This window comes from Tenrec ecaudatus, chromosome 7, assembly GCF_050624435.1.
Source record: "Tenrec ecaudatus isolate mTenEca1 chromosome 7, mTenEca1.hap1, whole genome shotgun sequence".
Classification (NCBI taxonomy): domain Eukaryota; kingdom Metazoa; phylum Chordata; class Mammalia; order Afrosoricida; family Tenrecidae; genus Tenrec; species Tenrec ecaudatus.
The window spans coordinates 135217498-135232278 of record NC_134536.1 but is presented as its reverse complement, the minus strand read 5'-3'; the positions used below and the strand labels follow the sequence as shown (position 1 = coordinate 135232278).

Here is a 14781-nt window from a genome sequence, read left to right as displayed (position 1 = left end):
GGGAGTCTTTGTAGCCTCATGACTCGGCAAGAGGCTGATGGAGATGGGATGTGTGCAGAGGAAGTCCTCGCATAGTGCACTGACGAGCTTCTCTTGGCAGGTATGTGGTGTGCAAAGGCCTGAAGGTGGGCATAGATGATGTGCGGGATTACCTCTTCGCAGTGAATATTAAACTCAACCAACTGCAAAAAACAGATTCTGACGTCAGCCTGGTGGTCCCTATGGAGGTGATCAAGGGGGACCAGGAATTTACCGACTACATGATCCGGTCCAATGAGAGGTAAGCAAGCCGGGTGCCTTTTGCTGGCTTCCTGGCATATGGACAAAGACCAGAGTGAAGGTCTGCTTGACTGGCTCCTGGCACCACTTTGCCAATTCTGACAGATTGGTACGTGGGGTTGGTCTGCTCCTTCCAGAACTCCCTGGGACGTTGGTTATCTCGGGGCATTTCACCCTGCTGCTGTTCCCCACCCTGAGGGTGAAGGTGAGTCCCTGGCAGGAACCATCCTTGGGAGGCCATCATGGTGGTTGCTTGTGAGGCCCCCTGTATGGACGCATGAGCTGGCTGGAAAGCAAGTTCATACCATGTCTTGGAAATGTCTTGCACCAAGGCTTTTGCCAGCTTTAGAGTTCCCTAGGCGGATGTCTAAATGCAGTTTGTTTGTTTGCTTTTTCTATGAATTGTTCTTCTCATTCTAGTGGTGGTAATTGGAAGCTGTAGCAGTTGGCTCATTGTTCTCTAAGTGAACAGGCCTTAAGGCAAGGTATTTTTGAGATAGGCTTGAGGCTTTTAGAAGAGCAGCACATCAGTAAAAATGCTCTTAGGAAATTCAACAGTGGTTGGAAAGGCCATAATTGTGGGCTGATTTCCTAGTCACCCATAGGAGTTTGAGGGTATGACCTTGGAGAATCATAGACGGGGCGAGGAAGTCTTTATTTGCAGGGTAGACTTTTATCTTATCTGGCATTACGTGGTGTTTCAACTTTCCACAGCACTGCCATCTTGCTGTGGAAGCCTGGTAAGTAGTATAGAGGTTACACATTGGGCTGCAATCTACATGGTCAGCAGTTTGAAAACAACTGCAGCCCCAAGTGTGAACGACTGGGCTTTCTACTCCCGTGAACAGTTACTGTCTTGGAAACTCACAAGGGGTCGTTGCCAGTCATCATTGACTGGATGGCACAACGAGAAGGCATCTTTTGATGAGGCTGTCCATCTTTACGGGAGCAAAAAGCCTCATCCTTTTCTTGTCCAGTGGCTGATGGGTTCGAACTGCTGACCGTGGTTAGCAGTCCAACTTGTAACCCACTGTGCCTCCAGGGCTCTTACAGCCTGCACGGTTGTGTTGTCCTCTTTCAGGCTACTGGGAATAAGCTGCTGCTTACAGACCTTCTTTTGTAAGGTATGTATGGGTAGACCAATGTGCAAGAGTGGGAAGATCACTCTTTAACCATGCTGGTTTTTAAAGTAGCTGTACCGTTTTATATTCCCTCCGGTAGAGTATGAGTTCTGGTTGCTGTACATCCTTGCTGACATTTGCTGGTGTCGTCGCTTTCATTTCAGCTGTTTTGGTCGGGTACAGTGTTACCTCAGGGTTTGAACTTGCGTCTCTGTGATAGCTAGGGATACTGAGCCTTTTCTCTTGTGCTTCTTAGCTATTTGTAAGCCTTTTATGAAGAGTCTATTTGAGACTTTAGGCTATTTTAAAACATTGATCTTTCGTTTTCTAAACTGAGGAATGATTTATTCTGGTTACAAGTCCTGTGTCATATGTATGCATTGTGAATATTTTTCCTTAGGCTGTGACTCGGCAATTTGTTTTCTTAATGGTGCCTTTGATAAGCATACGTTTTAAATTTCAATGAGGAAGTCTAATTTATCGGCTTTTTTCACCCTTTTCTTTTGATTAGTGATTTTTTGTGTTCTTTCGAAACATTTGCCTGCACCAAGGTCATGAGACTATCCTGTTTTTCATCTAGAAGCTTTATAGTTGTAGAGTTGGTATTTAAGTGTACGATCTACTTGGCATTTTTATGTATGTTGATGTAGGGGTTGGGGTCTTTTTTATTTATTTAAATGGATGTCCAGTTCTAGCACCATTTGTTGAAAAGCTCTCGTTTTTTGCCATTTAATTGATTTGCCAACGTTGCTGAAAATTTCTTGACCCTGTGTGTGTGGGTCTGTTCCTGGGCTCACTATTCTGTTTCATGGAGCTCTGCTCTATCCTTTGCTTAATTACTCGATTACCTGAATGAATGAATGAGTGAATGAATGAATGAATGAAAGAAAGAGTGAATTGAGGAGCATTGCCTATTCACTCGATTACCTGAAAGAAAGAAAGAAAGAAAGAAAGAAAGAAAGAAAGAAAGAAAGAAAGAAAGAGGAGCATTGCTCTATCCTTTGCCTATTCACTTGATTAATAGAAAGAAAGGAAGGAAGGAAGCAGAGAGAGTGAAAGAGAAAACAAGCAAGCTCTGGGGTCAGATAGCTTATGTTTTCTAGCATGATTCTTTTTCAAGATTGTTTTGACTCGGCTAGGTGTTTTGTATTTCCATATAAATTTTAGATTTAGCTTCTCAGTTTCTACCAAGAGCCTGCTCAAGTTTTAATGGATTACATTGAATTTATGGATCAATTTGGGGAGAATTGACACCTTAACAAAATTGAATCCTCCAATTCATGAGCAAGAAATACCTATCCATTTCTGGTGTCTTTCTCAGCAGTGTCTTATCGTTTCATGTAGAGGTCTTCATATTCTTTTGTTAAGAATTTTATGGGTTTGGGATACTATTGTAAATGGTATTTTTACAATTTGATTTTCTAATGTTTCATTGCTTGCATATGAATGTGCGATTGATTTTGGTGTATTGGCTGTGCGTCCTGTGTGACGGTGCTCGGTTTGCTTGTTCTAATAGGTTTGGGTAGAGTCCTTAAATTTGCGTACATAATAGTGTCCTCTGCAAAATGGAGCCTGGGCTTCTCTTTCCCTTTCCCTTTCTGGCTTGACTCCACTGATTCACACCTCCAGCCTGGGGCTGGATCCAAGTAGTGAGAGTGGGCATTTTACCTTAGTTCTTGATTTTTAAGCTGAAAGCATTTCACCATTTAGGATGATGTTCGTTGCAGGTGTTTTCGTGGCTGTGTTTTATCAGGTTGAGGAAGCCTCTACCATATTTTAGTTTGCTGATAATTTTTCTCATGAATGTATGTTTAATTTTGTCGAGTACCATTTCTGTGTCTTCAGAAACGATCACTGGAATTTTCTTCTTTATTCTGTTAATGCAGTGAGTTACAATGACTGACTTTAAATGGCAAACCAGTGTTGTGGTTCTTGAGGCAGCCCTGATCCATCATCCATCATCCATCACCTTTAGATATTGCCATATGTGGTTTTGCTAATATTTTGATCAAGCTTTTTGTGCATCCATGAACAATCTATGGTCTCTACTTTTGTATTCTCTTGACATCTGTATTTGCCACAGTTCTGGTCTCAGAAGATGACATGGGGAATGTTAGTGCTCCTCTTCTATTTTCTGAAATAATTTGTAGTTTTTCTTCCTTATGTCTTTGGTAGAATTTAATAGTAAAGCCATTTGAGCCTGGATTTTGCTTTCAAGGAAGTTTTAAAGTTCAATTTCTTATCAGAGATGGAAATCTCTCAGTTTTCTTTTTCTTGTCATGAGTTTTCAATGAATTTGTGGTTTTCAGTTAATATAATCGTTCACCTAAATCAGTGATTCTCAACCTGTGGGTCAAGGGTGTCGAGTGACCCTTTCATAGGGATCACCCGATTCGTAACAGTAGCAAAATGACAGTGATGAAGTAGCAATGAAAATAATTTTATGGTGGGAGGGGGTCACCACCACATGAGGAACTGTATGAAAGGGTCGCGGCATTGGGAAGGTTGAGAACCACTGACCTGAAGTCTTGGATTTTCTGGCATAGAGTCGGCCCCAGTATCCCCTTTATTCCCTTCAGTATATGTAGGGTCTGGTGGCATTCTTTCTCTACTTCTTCGTATTAGCAGTTTGTTCTCTCTCATTTCTTCTTGATTACTTTCATTAGACGTTTAACCACTCCTAAGTTTTAAAAGTGCCAACTCATAACCTGACACTCATTTTTAAAAATTTCTGTTGTTGTGCTTACTGTGGGCAAGTTAGTCTCCTTGTGCCAGCTCCATTGATTGCAGCGTTCTAATGGATAGAGAATTAGACGCTATGTGCACTTCTCTTTAAGGACTCCTTTAGCACAGTCCTGACTTTTGATATGTTAGCTTTTCATTATCATATGGTTCAAAATAGTTTTACAATTCTCTTGTGTTTTATTCTTTGGTTCATAGAGTATTTAGATGTGTGGTATGGAATATCCACATGTTAATTGTGATTTTCAAGGTATCTTAATAGGATTGAATACCATTGCACTCAGAGAACACATATTATGATTCTGATCCTTCGAGATTTATTGAAGCTTGTTTGATAGTCCTGTTATATTATCTGTCTTGGCGAATGCTACTGTTGGATATAGTTTCTATAAATGTTATTTGGTCAAGTCGATTCATTGTAATTTTCACAACTTTCTTTGGTTTCAGACATTTGATTGAGAGCTCTTAGAGCTCTTGTAACAATCCATACATCAGTTGTATCAAGCACATTTGTACATATGTTGCCATCATTATGTTCTAGATATTTATTTTCTATTGAGCCATTGGTGTCAGCTCCTCTCCCCTTTTCATATCTTCTAGAGCAGTGGTTTTCAACTTTTCTAATGCCGAGACCTTTTAATACAGTTCCTCATGTGGTGGTGACCCCCAAACCATAAAATTATGTTCTTTGCTACTTCCTAACTGTAATTTTGCTACTGTTATGAAGGGGCAACCTCTATGAAAAGGTTGTTTGACCCCCAAAGGGGTTACGACCCATTGGTTGAGAACCACGATTCTAGATCTTTTTTATTTAATTTCTTACTTTATTAATAGACACAGCACATAGCTGCTATTTTAAAAATCATTTTATTGGAAGCTTGTACAACTCTTTTTTTTCGTAAACATTTTATTAGGACTCATACAACTCTTATCACAATCCATACATATACATACATCAATTGTGTAAAGCACATCTGTACATGCTTTGCCCTCATCATTTTCAAAGCATTTGCTCTCCACTTAAGCCCTTTGCATCAGGTCTTTTTTTTCCCCCCTCCCTCCCGCTTGTACAACTTTTATCACAATTCATACATTGATCCATTGTGTCAAGCACATTTGTACATTTGTTGCCATCGTCATTCTCAAAACATTTTCTTTCTACTTGAGCCCTTGGTATCCACTCATTCCCCCCCCCCATTGAACCCTTGATAATTTATAAATTATTATTATTTTTTTCATGTCTTACACTGATTAGTGTCTCCCTTTACCCACTTTTCTATTGTCCATCCCCCTGGGAGGGGGTTATAGATAGATCATTGTGTTTGGTTTCCCCTTTTCCCCCCTCACTTTCCCCTTCCCCCCCCCCCCAATATGGCTACTCTCAATATTGGTCCTGAGGGGTTTATCTGTCTTGGATTCCCTGTGTCTCCAGCTCTTATCTGTACCCGTGTGCATGCTCTGGTCCAGCCGGATTCGTGAGGTAGATAGTGGAGGGGAGGAAGCATTAAAGAACTACAGGGAAATCCTCCCCGTGACCCTTCTGTAAGGGGGTGTCCAATTGCTTGCAGATGGGCTTTGGGTCTCCACTCTGCACTCCCCTCATTCACACTGATAGGATTTTTTGTTCTGGGTCTTTGATGTCTGAAGCCTGATCCTATTGACACCTCATGATCACACAGGCTGGTGTGCTTCTTCCTTGTGGACTTTGTTGCTTCTCAGCTAGATGGCCACTTGCTTATCTTCAAGCCTTTAAGACCCCAGACACTACATCTTTTGCTAACCGGGCTCTATCAGCTTTCTTCTCCACATTTGCTTATGCACCTGCTTTATCTTCAGCCATCAGTGCCTTTGATCAAACCCCACCAGGCCTCCTACACCTTCCTCCCCATTGATTTTAGATGACTTTTTGTTCCCTTGTCCCTGGGTTTGTTAACACCCACTTTCCCCCACCTCCCCCTCTCCCATGTCCCCTTGGAACCCTCAGTCCATTGTTTTCTCCTCCAGATTGTTTATCCCACCCATCTTATCTTATTCATCCATATTTGATTTCAACTCATCCCCTCAATGTTACCCTCATCACACTCCTTCGCTGTGTTTCCTGTTCTATTCCTCCTTCCCGAATTCTTGGAGCCCTGCCCTGGAGAAAACACCGCCCTTTGATGGCTGGCTGATTGCTCCCACATGGAGGTGAGTGTGAGTTGCGTGCATTCCAGACCTGAGAGGTAACTAACGGCCAGTCTGGGGTCTCCTGCCTGTCTCTGTCTTACTTGTAAACCTGGTCTGTTCACTCTCATTTTTGGAGGATATGGATAGAGAATTTGAGGTTGACAGTTTTTTCTGTAAGTAGTTTGAAGATTGTTCCATTGTCCATTGCCTTCCTTGCTTCTGATGCGAAGTCAGCCATTGTTCTTATTACTGCTTCCTTATAAACCATGTTTCTTTTTCTGCCTGCTTTTAAGGGTTTTTCCTTTATGCTTTGTTTTCCCCGCAGGCGACCAACACATGTGTAGAAGTGACTTTCTTTGTGTTTGCTCTGCTTGGGCTTCACTCGGCGTCTTGGACCTGTGGGTTAATGTGATTCATCAATTTGAGAAAATTCTCGGCTAGTGGTGTTCTTTTGTCTCCCTCCGTTGTCTTATTCTTTCTGGAACTCCTGGTCCCACTGACTATTTAAAGTGTTTGATGTTGCCCCACAGCTCTCAACCAGCCCTACCCGCCCTTTGCCTCTCTTTGTAGTTAGTTTAGGCGTTTATTGACCTGGCTTCAGCTTCACTGACTGTCCTCAACTGTTCAATCTGATGATAAGCTCTTCAGAGTAATTCTTTACTTTGATGAAATTTGTTTCTATAATTTTCATGTGCCATTTGAAAAGGTACCTTGGATATTTCTGCTGAAATGACTTCATGCACATTGCTCATCGTATTCACTGGATTTTACCCTGGTTATTGTAAATGCCCTGTCTCGTAATTCCAACATTCAGGCTCTCTCTGGTCTTGTTTGTCAGTGAGGTACACACACACTTTGGCTTTCTCGCATGTCGTTTGTCTCGGGCTTGTTAAGTAAATGCCAGACACTGGATGTGAAAGGACACGTTCGTATTGCAGTGAGGCTCGGCGAAGGGTGGCTGTTGGTCAGCAGTTGCATCAGCCCTGGGCCTTGTTGCTGTATTTAGAATCTGCTCATCACTGCTTTCAGATCACTGAAGAGTGGGCTCAGCACCTTTCATTGACAAGAATCTGCAGGCCTGCCGTGTACCTGCACCTTGGGGTGCAGCAAAGAGAGGTTCTCTCCTAGCTCTCCAGCTCTTCCCCCCAATACAGATGGCCACTGCTCCAGCCAGCCTTCTGTATCCTGTTACCTTTCTGGTGTCTTTTTATTAATTTTTCTGATCAAATAACCTTTTTTTTCCCCCCCTCTTACTCTCCCCAGCCACTGCAGTGTACAGATCAAAGCTCTGGCCAAAATCCGTGCCTTTGTTCAAGACACGTGAGTGTTACTCTCTTTCCAGAATTCCCCTATGACAAGAAAAGATCCTATGTGTTCTCCCTGTGAGCTCTTTTATGATTACATTTCAACCAGTAATTTAAGAAACCCCTATGCACCTTTGCATCGCATCCTGTGAGTGCCAGAGGGGCATGTAGGTGGCAGGACCCTTGTCCGTGACGCGTGGACATTGTTTTTGGGCAGTTAAGAGTTAGCTAAGAAGGACACGAGGAAAGTTATTAACAGTGCATCAGAGCTGCGGTGTGGCCCAGCATGAGTAGAATGCAGCCCTGCCTCGGAGAGACTGTGGCTCCCCTCCACCGGTCACAGGAGAGCAAGTATGGCCGTGGGGCAGGTCACAGACGTTTTGGTTTCCTAGCGCACATAGGAGTTAGGGTTACACTAACTGTAGTCTCTGAAGAGTGAAATAGCTTTATGAAAGAGTGTGTTCTTGGAAAAAATGGTGCTGACAGATTCACCTGACACAGGGTTGCCACAGACGTTGTGGAAACTCGCTCTCTCTCTCTCTCTCTCTCTCTCTCTCTCACACACACACACACACACACACACACACACACACACACACACACCCTAAGTGCAGTCAAAGGCAGCACACTGAGACAAGCTCAGCCCACACACAGTCCACCAGCAGATTGCCTACAGTCCTCCGCTCTACCAGCCGAGCTATCGAAGGGTGTGCAGCTGTACACAGTCTTTAGGAGGCACCGCAGAAAGGGGTCAGGAAGAGGGGCTAGTCCAGGAAGAGCTCTGGGAGGAGGAGCCAGTCAGCTAGCTCAGCACTGGGGGTGAGGGGGAGCTCGGGTCGTCCTCTGGGCTGGGCTGGGTTGGCCCTGTCAGTTGGCTGGTGGTGGAAGAAGGGTGGTCCCGCCCATGGTGTTGGAACAGCAGGCAGTCCCCTCTGTGTCAGCTCCCTGGGCTACTGACCCTGTGTAGGGGCTTTCCCATGCATATTCAGGTATACCTCGCCTCTGTGGGGTTCTGAGGGGTGCTCAGGGTGGGACCCTTCTGCCCATTGGAGGTATGACCCCCTTGCCAACCCTCTCTTCCTAGGACCCTGAGTGAGCCCCGGCAGGCCGAGATCCGGAAAGAGTGCCTGCAGCTCTGGGAGGTGAGCGAGCGTCCCCCTGGCCCATGCTGCTCTGGTGCTCTAGGGCAGGAGAGCTGGATGGGGAGGGTTCGAGTAGAGCCTCTGCTGCCTGCAAGCATCTGCCCATCCTCACTGGCTCCCAGCGCTGGGTGCCGACTCGGCCTTTTTCACTGCAGCCGAGTCAGAACGTACAAGGACTGGGGAAGGACAGGCCACGTTGTGCTGCTGGTGGCCCCTGTGTAGTAATCCTGACCACCCAGGTTCCCAAGGAAAGGGACATGTCCACTGTGGTAGAATCACAGGGCCTGATAGGATTGGTGACAGAGTCACCCGCCCCAGCCCATATACGCTCACCTACCCCTGGCCGAAAGGGCATTTGAAAATGAGCATGCTTTGTCGTTTCATTTCAGATTCCAGACCAAGCTCGAGTGACTCCTTCGTCTTCAGATCCCAAATCTAAGTTCTTTGAGCTAATCCAGGTACGTTTGGTGAGAGTAGCCATGGGTGTGGAACTAGCCCTCAAGCCCCCAAGGACCTGGCCACTAGAGGACTTGTGCAGGCCTGCTCCTGACTTCTGGTGGCCCAGTGGGTGCTGCTGTAGTTGGGAGCCATGGGGCTAGAGCTGGAGTCAGTCCCCCAAGAGCCTGCAGGTAGCCTGATGATCTCACCCGCCATATACTTGCGTTGCCTCCCTGCATCCAGAGGTGGCACTGCCTCAGAGATGAGGGGTGGTTTCGGCTGAGAGCCAGGCAGAGAGCTAGAAGGGCTGTCTACAGGTTGGTTCCTGCCCTGTTTCTGATAAACTGGGCCTTGGAGTTCTCCCACCTTCTGTGTTTCCTATCCCTGGAGCTCCAGCTTGGCCCTGGGTCTCCCGAGAGCTGGCTGTGTGCTGAGAGTGGGGGCTGTCGTGCTGGTTGTGTGGGGTCAGGGTCTAGAGCATGAGGTTTAAGATGGCCTCAGAAGAAAACTGTGTGTACATTTTCCTGAATAGGATAGAGAGACCACTTAACTGCTCTCACACCAACTGCTGGAGAATCCGTGCTTTCCCTTTTATGGAAGGGGCAGCTTTTATATTCTGGTGACATTTTCTTAGAGCTCTGGTAAATCGATCTGTACTTGGGGACTCGGCGTTCTTTCCTCTCCAGCTTCTCCTAATGGGTCCTCAAGGAGCACTCCAAGTAGATAGAAATAGATCCCAGTTAGTGCGTGGCTAGGTAGACAAAGGGGCACAGGGGAATAGGACCCAGAGAGCCACGTGCCTCCCCAGAACCCTTCCCAGCCGACCTTCGCCTTGTGCAGGCACCCAGGCTGAGTGCCGGTCATGTCCCCCAGCGCAGCAGGTTTTTCTCTGCAGGGGACTGAGATTGACACCTTCAGCTACAAGCCTACACTACTCACTTCCAAGACCCTGGAGAAGATCCGCCCGGTGCTCGACTACCGCTGTATGGTGTCTGGCAGCCAGCAGAAGTTTCTCCTCGGACTGGGGGTAAGTCTGTAGCTGGCTCCCTGCCCAGCTTGGGTGGCTGAGCCCAGCGCTTTGTGTGGGGGAACCTGGACAGCTGCCTGTCACACAGGGTGCCTGTTCTCCTGGACATCTACCTTCTCAGCCAGGAGCTGGGACCCGCCCTGCCTTACGCCTCAGTGAAGTTATTCCATGAAGCCCCTTTCCTTTTCTCTGCTGCGTTAGTCAAGTGCCATTCCTTACATTGATTCCACTTTTTGTTCATTCAACTCAGTGCCAGGCAGTGGCCTCAGCATGGCCCCTTGTCCTGTGGTGTGGAGCCTCCCAGGCCAGCAGGCTGGTGCGGCCACTTCTTTGCAGAACTCCTCCACTCCATGCCAGCCCTTCCCCTGGGTCCCTACGAGTGGAAAATGAGGGACACTTTTGGCAGGGTTCGATCTTCCTTTGCTGATGAGGTTATGCCTCTTCCTTTCCACTCTGCCTCGTCTTGCTATGTAACTGGGCCCCGTCCTCCCCCTCACTGCCTGCCTGCCGTTGCTTGGCCTTTTTCTCCTTCCTTCTCGCCTCCCTTATTTGTGCTCTCGGGACCTACCCCAGACACACGGCAATGGGATCTTTCTTGCCGGCCACATTGTGAGCTTAATTAAGCCTTTAGAATGGTGCCCCTTGTTGCCCTGGGACTGATTGCTGCCCAGAGAATGAGCCAGGACCTCTGCTCATCAACGGAGGCAGTGACAGCAGTGTCTGCGTCACCGATCGCGGCCCAACCGTCTCGACATTTCCCAAACCTGCCAGCTTGCAGCTGCTGATTACGAGACCTTTTTGAGAGTCGAGCTCTCAGCCCCCGTCTCCACGGCTGCCTGCCCTGAGCCTTTCTCTCCGCCCACAGAAGTCCCAGATCTACACGTGGGATGGCCTCCAGTCAGACCGTTGGGTCAAGCTGGACCTGAAGACGGAGCTGCCCCGGGACACCCTGCTCTCTGTGGAGATTGTGCATGAGCTGAAAGGGGAGGTCAGAGGTGGCTCTGCTCCTGCCTGGGCCCTGGGTGCACTGTGTGTGTAGTTGACAGGGCCCGGGCTGAGGAAGGCCATGCGGGTTCCCTTTATTTTCCCTGAGGCCTCCTTCTAAGACCCATTTTCTCTGGGCTCCATGGGGGGAGGAGCCCCGACTCCCTCTGTTCTTGGAGGGAGTTTTTCTTTCTTGATTTGATTTCTTTCTTGACCGGGGATCCCTTGGGAAAAGGCTCCTTGTTGTTTCCCAGGAACTTTGGGTAGCGCCCCCCATGGTGTGCTGCTGTCATTGGGAGTAGTTGGCACAGGGTGGGAAGCCCAGTCTTTTGTCCCCTGGAGCCTCACCCCTCCCTGCTCAGGAGCCACATTAGTCTGGGGCTGACAGTCCGCTGGCAGCGAGGTGAGAAAAAGCCTTCCCCCTACCCCCGGCCATGGGTGGAAAGGAGCCAGTGCAGCAGGGTGGGCAGAAGAGGCCAGGCCGGTGTCCTTCAGGGTGGCAGCGTGCCTGTCCTTTTAGGGGAAGGCCCAGCGGAAGATTAGTGCCATCCACATCCTCGACGTGCTCGTGCTGAATGGCACCGACGTGCGGGAGCAGCACTTCAACCAGCGGTCTGACTTGGGCCCGGAGCCAGGAGGGGGGTGGGGGCTATGAGCTCAGTGTGCCCCAACCGTCCATGGCTGGGCCCCTTCTTCAGCTGGCCAAGGATGGCTTTCATTTCCCTGGGCCTCCCAGCAGCGGGCCGGGAGCAGGGTAGACATGATTCGGGCCCATGGGGGGTTGCAGGGTAGAGGGGCCTGGTTACCATGGATCCCAGCTCATTCATTATTGCCACAGCTGTTGGGTCGAGGGCTGTTTATGTTAAAGTTGAGCAAGAGAGGGTCCTCTCTGAAGAACGTTGCTTATGCTTGGGTGGTCCCATTTAAGTCAGGTCAATAGTTAGTGTCTATGGTATGGGGTAGCCAGCAGTCGGAGACAGTCAGGCCGCTAAGCATAGTAAAAGATGTAGTCCAGGAAAACCAACCAAGACACTGTGACATTAGAGGCCAGGTTCCAAGAAGAGGGTGGAAGGGAGGTGGACCTCTAGGTGGACATGGGTGCTGCGTCACGGCGCACCTGTTCTGTAGGTTCGGGTGCGGTCTCCCCCAGGCAGCCCCCAGGTGACAGTGCCCAGGGTAGGGGCCTGCTGGAGGCTGGCCTCCCTCTGAGACACTGTTTGGATTGTAGAATTCAGCTGGCTGAGAAATTCGTGAAAGCAGTTTCCAAGCCCAGTCGGCCTGACATGAATCCCATCAGGTGAGCCCCTCATCTCCCCGCCCACTGTCCCCACTAGTAGGAATGGCAGGGCTCAGCGGGGAAGACACAACTGTCCCTGGTGGACCTAGTAAGGCTGGCCTTAGAGCACAGATTGCCCTTGAGTGATATTTTTTGGGGTGCCACTCTGCCTGTCTCAGCAAGTCAGCCTCCACAGAGAAGATAAGCAGCCTTATTGAAAGCTCACCCACCACCAAGTCTGGCCATCCTTAGCATTTCCCCCTGACTGACCCCCTCCCTTCTTTTCAGGTAATAAAAATTGCTGAGAGAATGGGAGTTTACACGGGAAAGGATGGCTTGAAGGGGTGTGGCCTTCATGCTTGGGGAGGATGGCCAGGGCTGTCCTGTTAGGTAGAGTAAAAGCCCAGGTTGGGGGTGGTAGGAAGGTGGGGACCGTCATCTGAAGGAGCAGAGAGGACAGACTTGCCCAGGCGGGCCAAGGGTTGAGGTTATGACCAGAAGGCGGCCCAGCTGCTGTGTGGAGCTTTTCAGCCTAGAGTCACAGGCATCTGACTAAAGCGGTTCTTGCTGCTCTTTTTAGTGTAGGTTTCCTCCGGGACAGTGAAATCAAGGTGGAGAATGCATTTTATAGTGTCATTTGTTGAGAGTCCAAAAGCATTTTGTCTGCACTTGAACGTGCCCTGTCTGCCCATCCTGAAAGACAGCTTCCAGGGACCCTGACACTGATTACGGTCAGGTTACTCGGTCTCTGGAGCCCTTTCCCCATGACAGCCCCAAAGGCATGTTCAGGAAGCCCAGAGGCAGGGGGCTCATTCGGGCCCCTAGCTCCCACAGGTGTCAGACTGTGGTAAGCTCCAGGTAGGCAGACCTGGGCAAGAGCTGGGCCCGTGGTTTTTTGGCCTCCAAGGATGGGGAGGTCAGTCAGTGGGAACATGGGCAGGGACAACTTGTTTGCCAGACGTCTGTTCCTCTTTCTCCTGCCCATCTTCAGTAACTACTGATCTGCTCCCAGGCTGCTTTGGGGCAGACGTGAGGCAGGCTGGAATTCTTTATCCTTGGTGGGCTGGATGGTAGCAGGGGAAGGACCTGACGCTCTGAAGGCAAGGGCAGGCCCCCTCCTCACTGCTGCTGCTGCCTGGACAGGAGTGCCTCCCCTCCCCGGGAGCTTCTGACTCACACCCTCTGTTTGCAGGGTGAAGGAGGTGTACCGGCTGGAGGAGATGGAGAAGATTTTTGTCAGGTGACACTCAATCAGATAGCTCCGGGGTGGGGAGACAGTGCCCCGGCCTGTCCTTGTTGTTGAGATGGGTTGGAGTGGGGTCATGTTCTGACTCAGCACCCTGTCAGGAGCAGGCCTGTATGCACCAGCCAGGGCCAGAGCAGCCTGTTGCCTGAACACCATCCATTGGCTCCTGGCGCTGAGTTGAGTCTGGAGGGGGAGGGCCAGACATTTCCATTCCTCTTATCCTGGGTGATATGTACCTGTGAGGCCCTGGCGCTCCGGCAACTGCTACTCCTCCCTGGCCACAGGGGTGCAGGGGCTGGCAGATTGGAGACCCAGAAGCAGCTGCACCCATAGTCCGACCCTTGAACCCCCAAACAGCCATGACAGGGTTAGACACTGTGCCCAGCAGACTCATGGTATGGCCCGGAGGTAGACCTCACTGAAGTCTGTGCCTCACTTTCTCCTTTTGTTCAACTGGGGTGAAAGGTGGGGGCTTCCCAGGCTCATGTTTGCACTCTCTCACGCACACACTTGTCCTTCCTGTGTGCATGCCCGCTTGGGGCGCCAGGTTGGAGATGAAGATCATCAAGGGTTCCAGTGGCACCCCCAAGCTCAGCTACACCGGGCGGGATGACCGGCACTTTGTCCCCACAGGCCTCTACATCGTCCGGACGGTGAATGGTGAGTGAGAGCCCCTCCTGCCTCCAGGGTGCATGCTAAAGGCACCCACCTGCTAGGCAGGTAGCAGTCAGGCTGATAGTTCTCTGAGAGTGCCCTTGTATTCTGAGCCACCCATTTTGTGGTGGGCCCGTCTATGGTGGCTGGGCTGGGGAGCCCAGCAGGTACCTGCTTGGACCATGGTGGGAAGACCTCAGTGGGCAGCAACAGGTCCTGAAAGTCGGGCTTGGATTCCTGTCGGTCTGCAGCCCTTGTAGACCCTTGCCCTGGAGTATGTGCCCTCCTCCCATGCTCTCCCCCCACTTCCCCATCCCCTCTAATGGTAGCAGGACTGGTGTGAAGACTGCTCCCCTGGAGGGGCTGGTGGGGAGGCACCCCCTACAGGGGAGAGCTGTCCCC

At 49.3% G+C, this 14781-nt stretch overlaps 1 protein-coding gene across 3 annotated transcripts in view; it reads left to right on the top strand.

The window, feature by feature from the left end:
• The window catches only part of LOC142453650 (cap-specific mRNA (nucleoside-2'-O-)-methyltransferase 1), a 146951-nt gene that overhangs the window by 130037 nt on the left and 2133 nt on the right, over window positions 1–14781 (top strand). For all 3 annotated transcript variants that reach the window (XM_075555174.1, XM_075555175.1, XM_075555176.1), the window contains 10 exons: window positions 101–280; window positions 7572–7628; window positions 8697–8754; window positions 9144–9212; window positions 10088–10219; window positions 11085–11207; window positions 11724–11815; window positions 12432–12500; window positions 13672–13719; window positions 14273–14385. In XM_075555174.1, the coding sequence (XP_075411289.1) occupies window positions 101–280; window positions 7572–7628; window positions 8697–8754; window positions 9144–9212; window positions 10088–10219; window positions 11085–11207; window positions 11724–11815; window positions 12432–12500; window positions 13672–13719; window positions 14273–14385 (941 nt within the window). The remainder of the gene's footprint in view (window positions 1–100; window positions 281–7571; window positions 7629–8696; window positions 8755–9143; window positions 9213–10087; window positions 10220–11084; window positions 11208–11723; window positions 11816–12431; window positions 12501–13671; window positions 13720–14272; window positions 14386–14781) is intronic.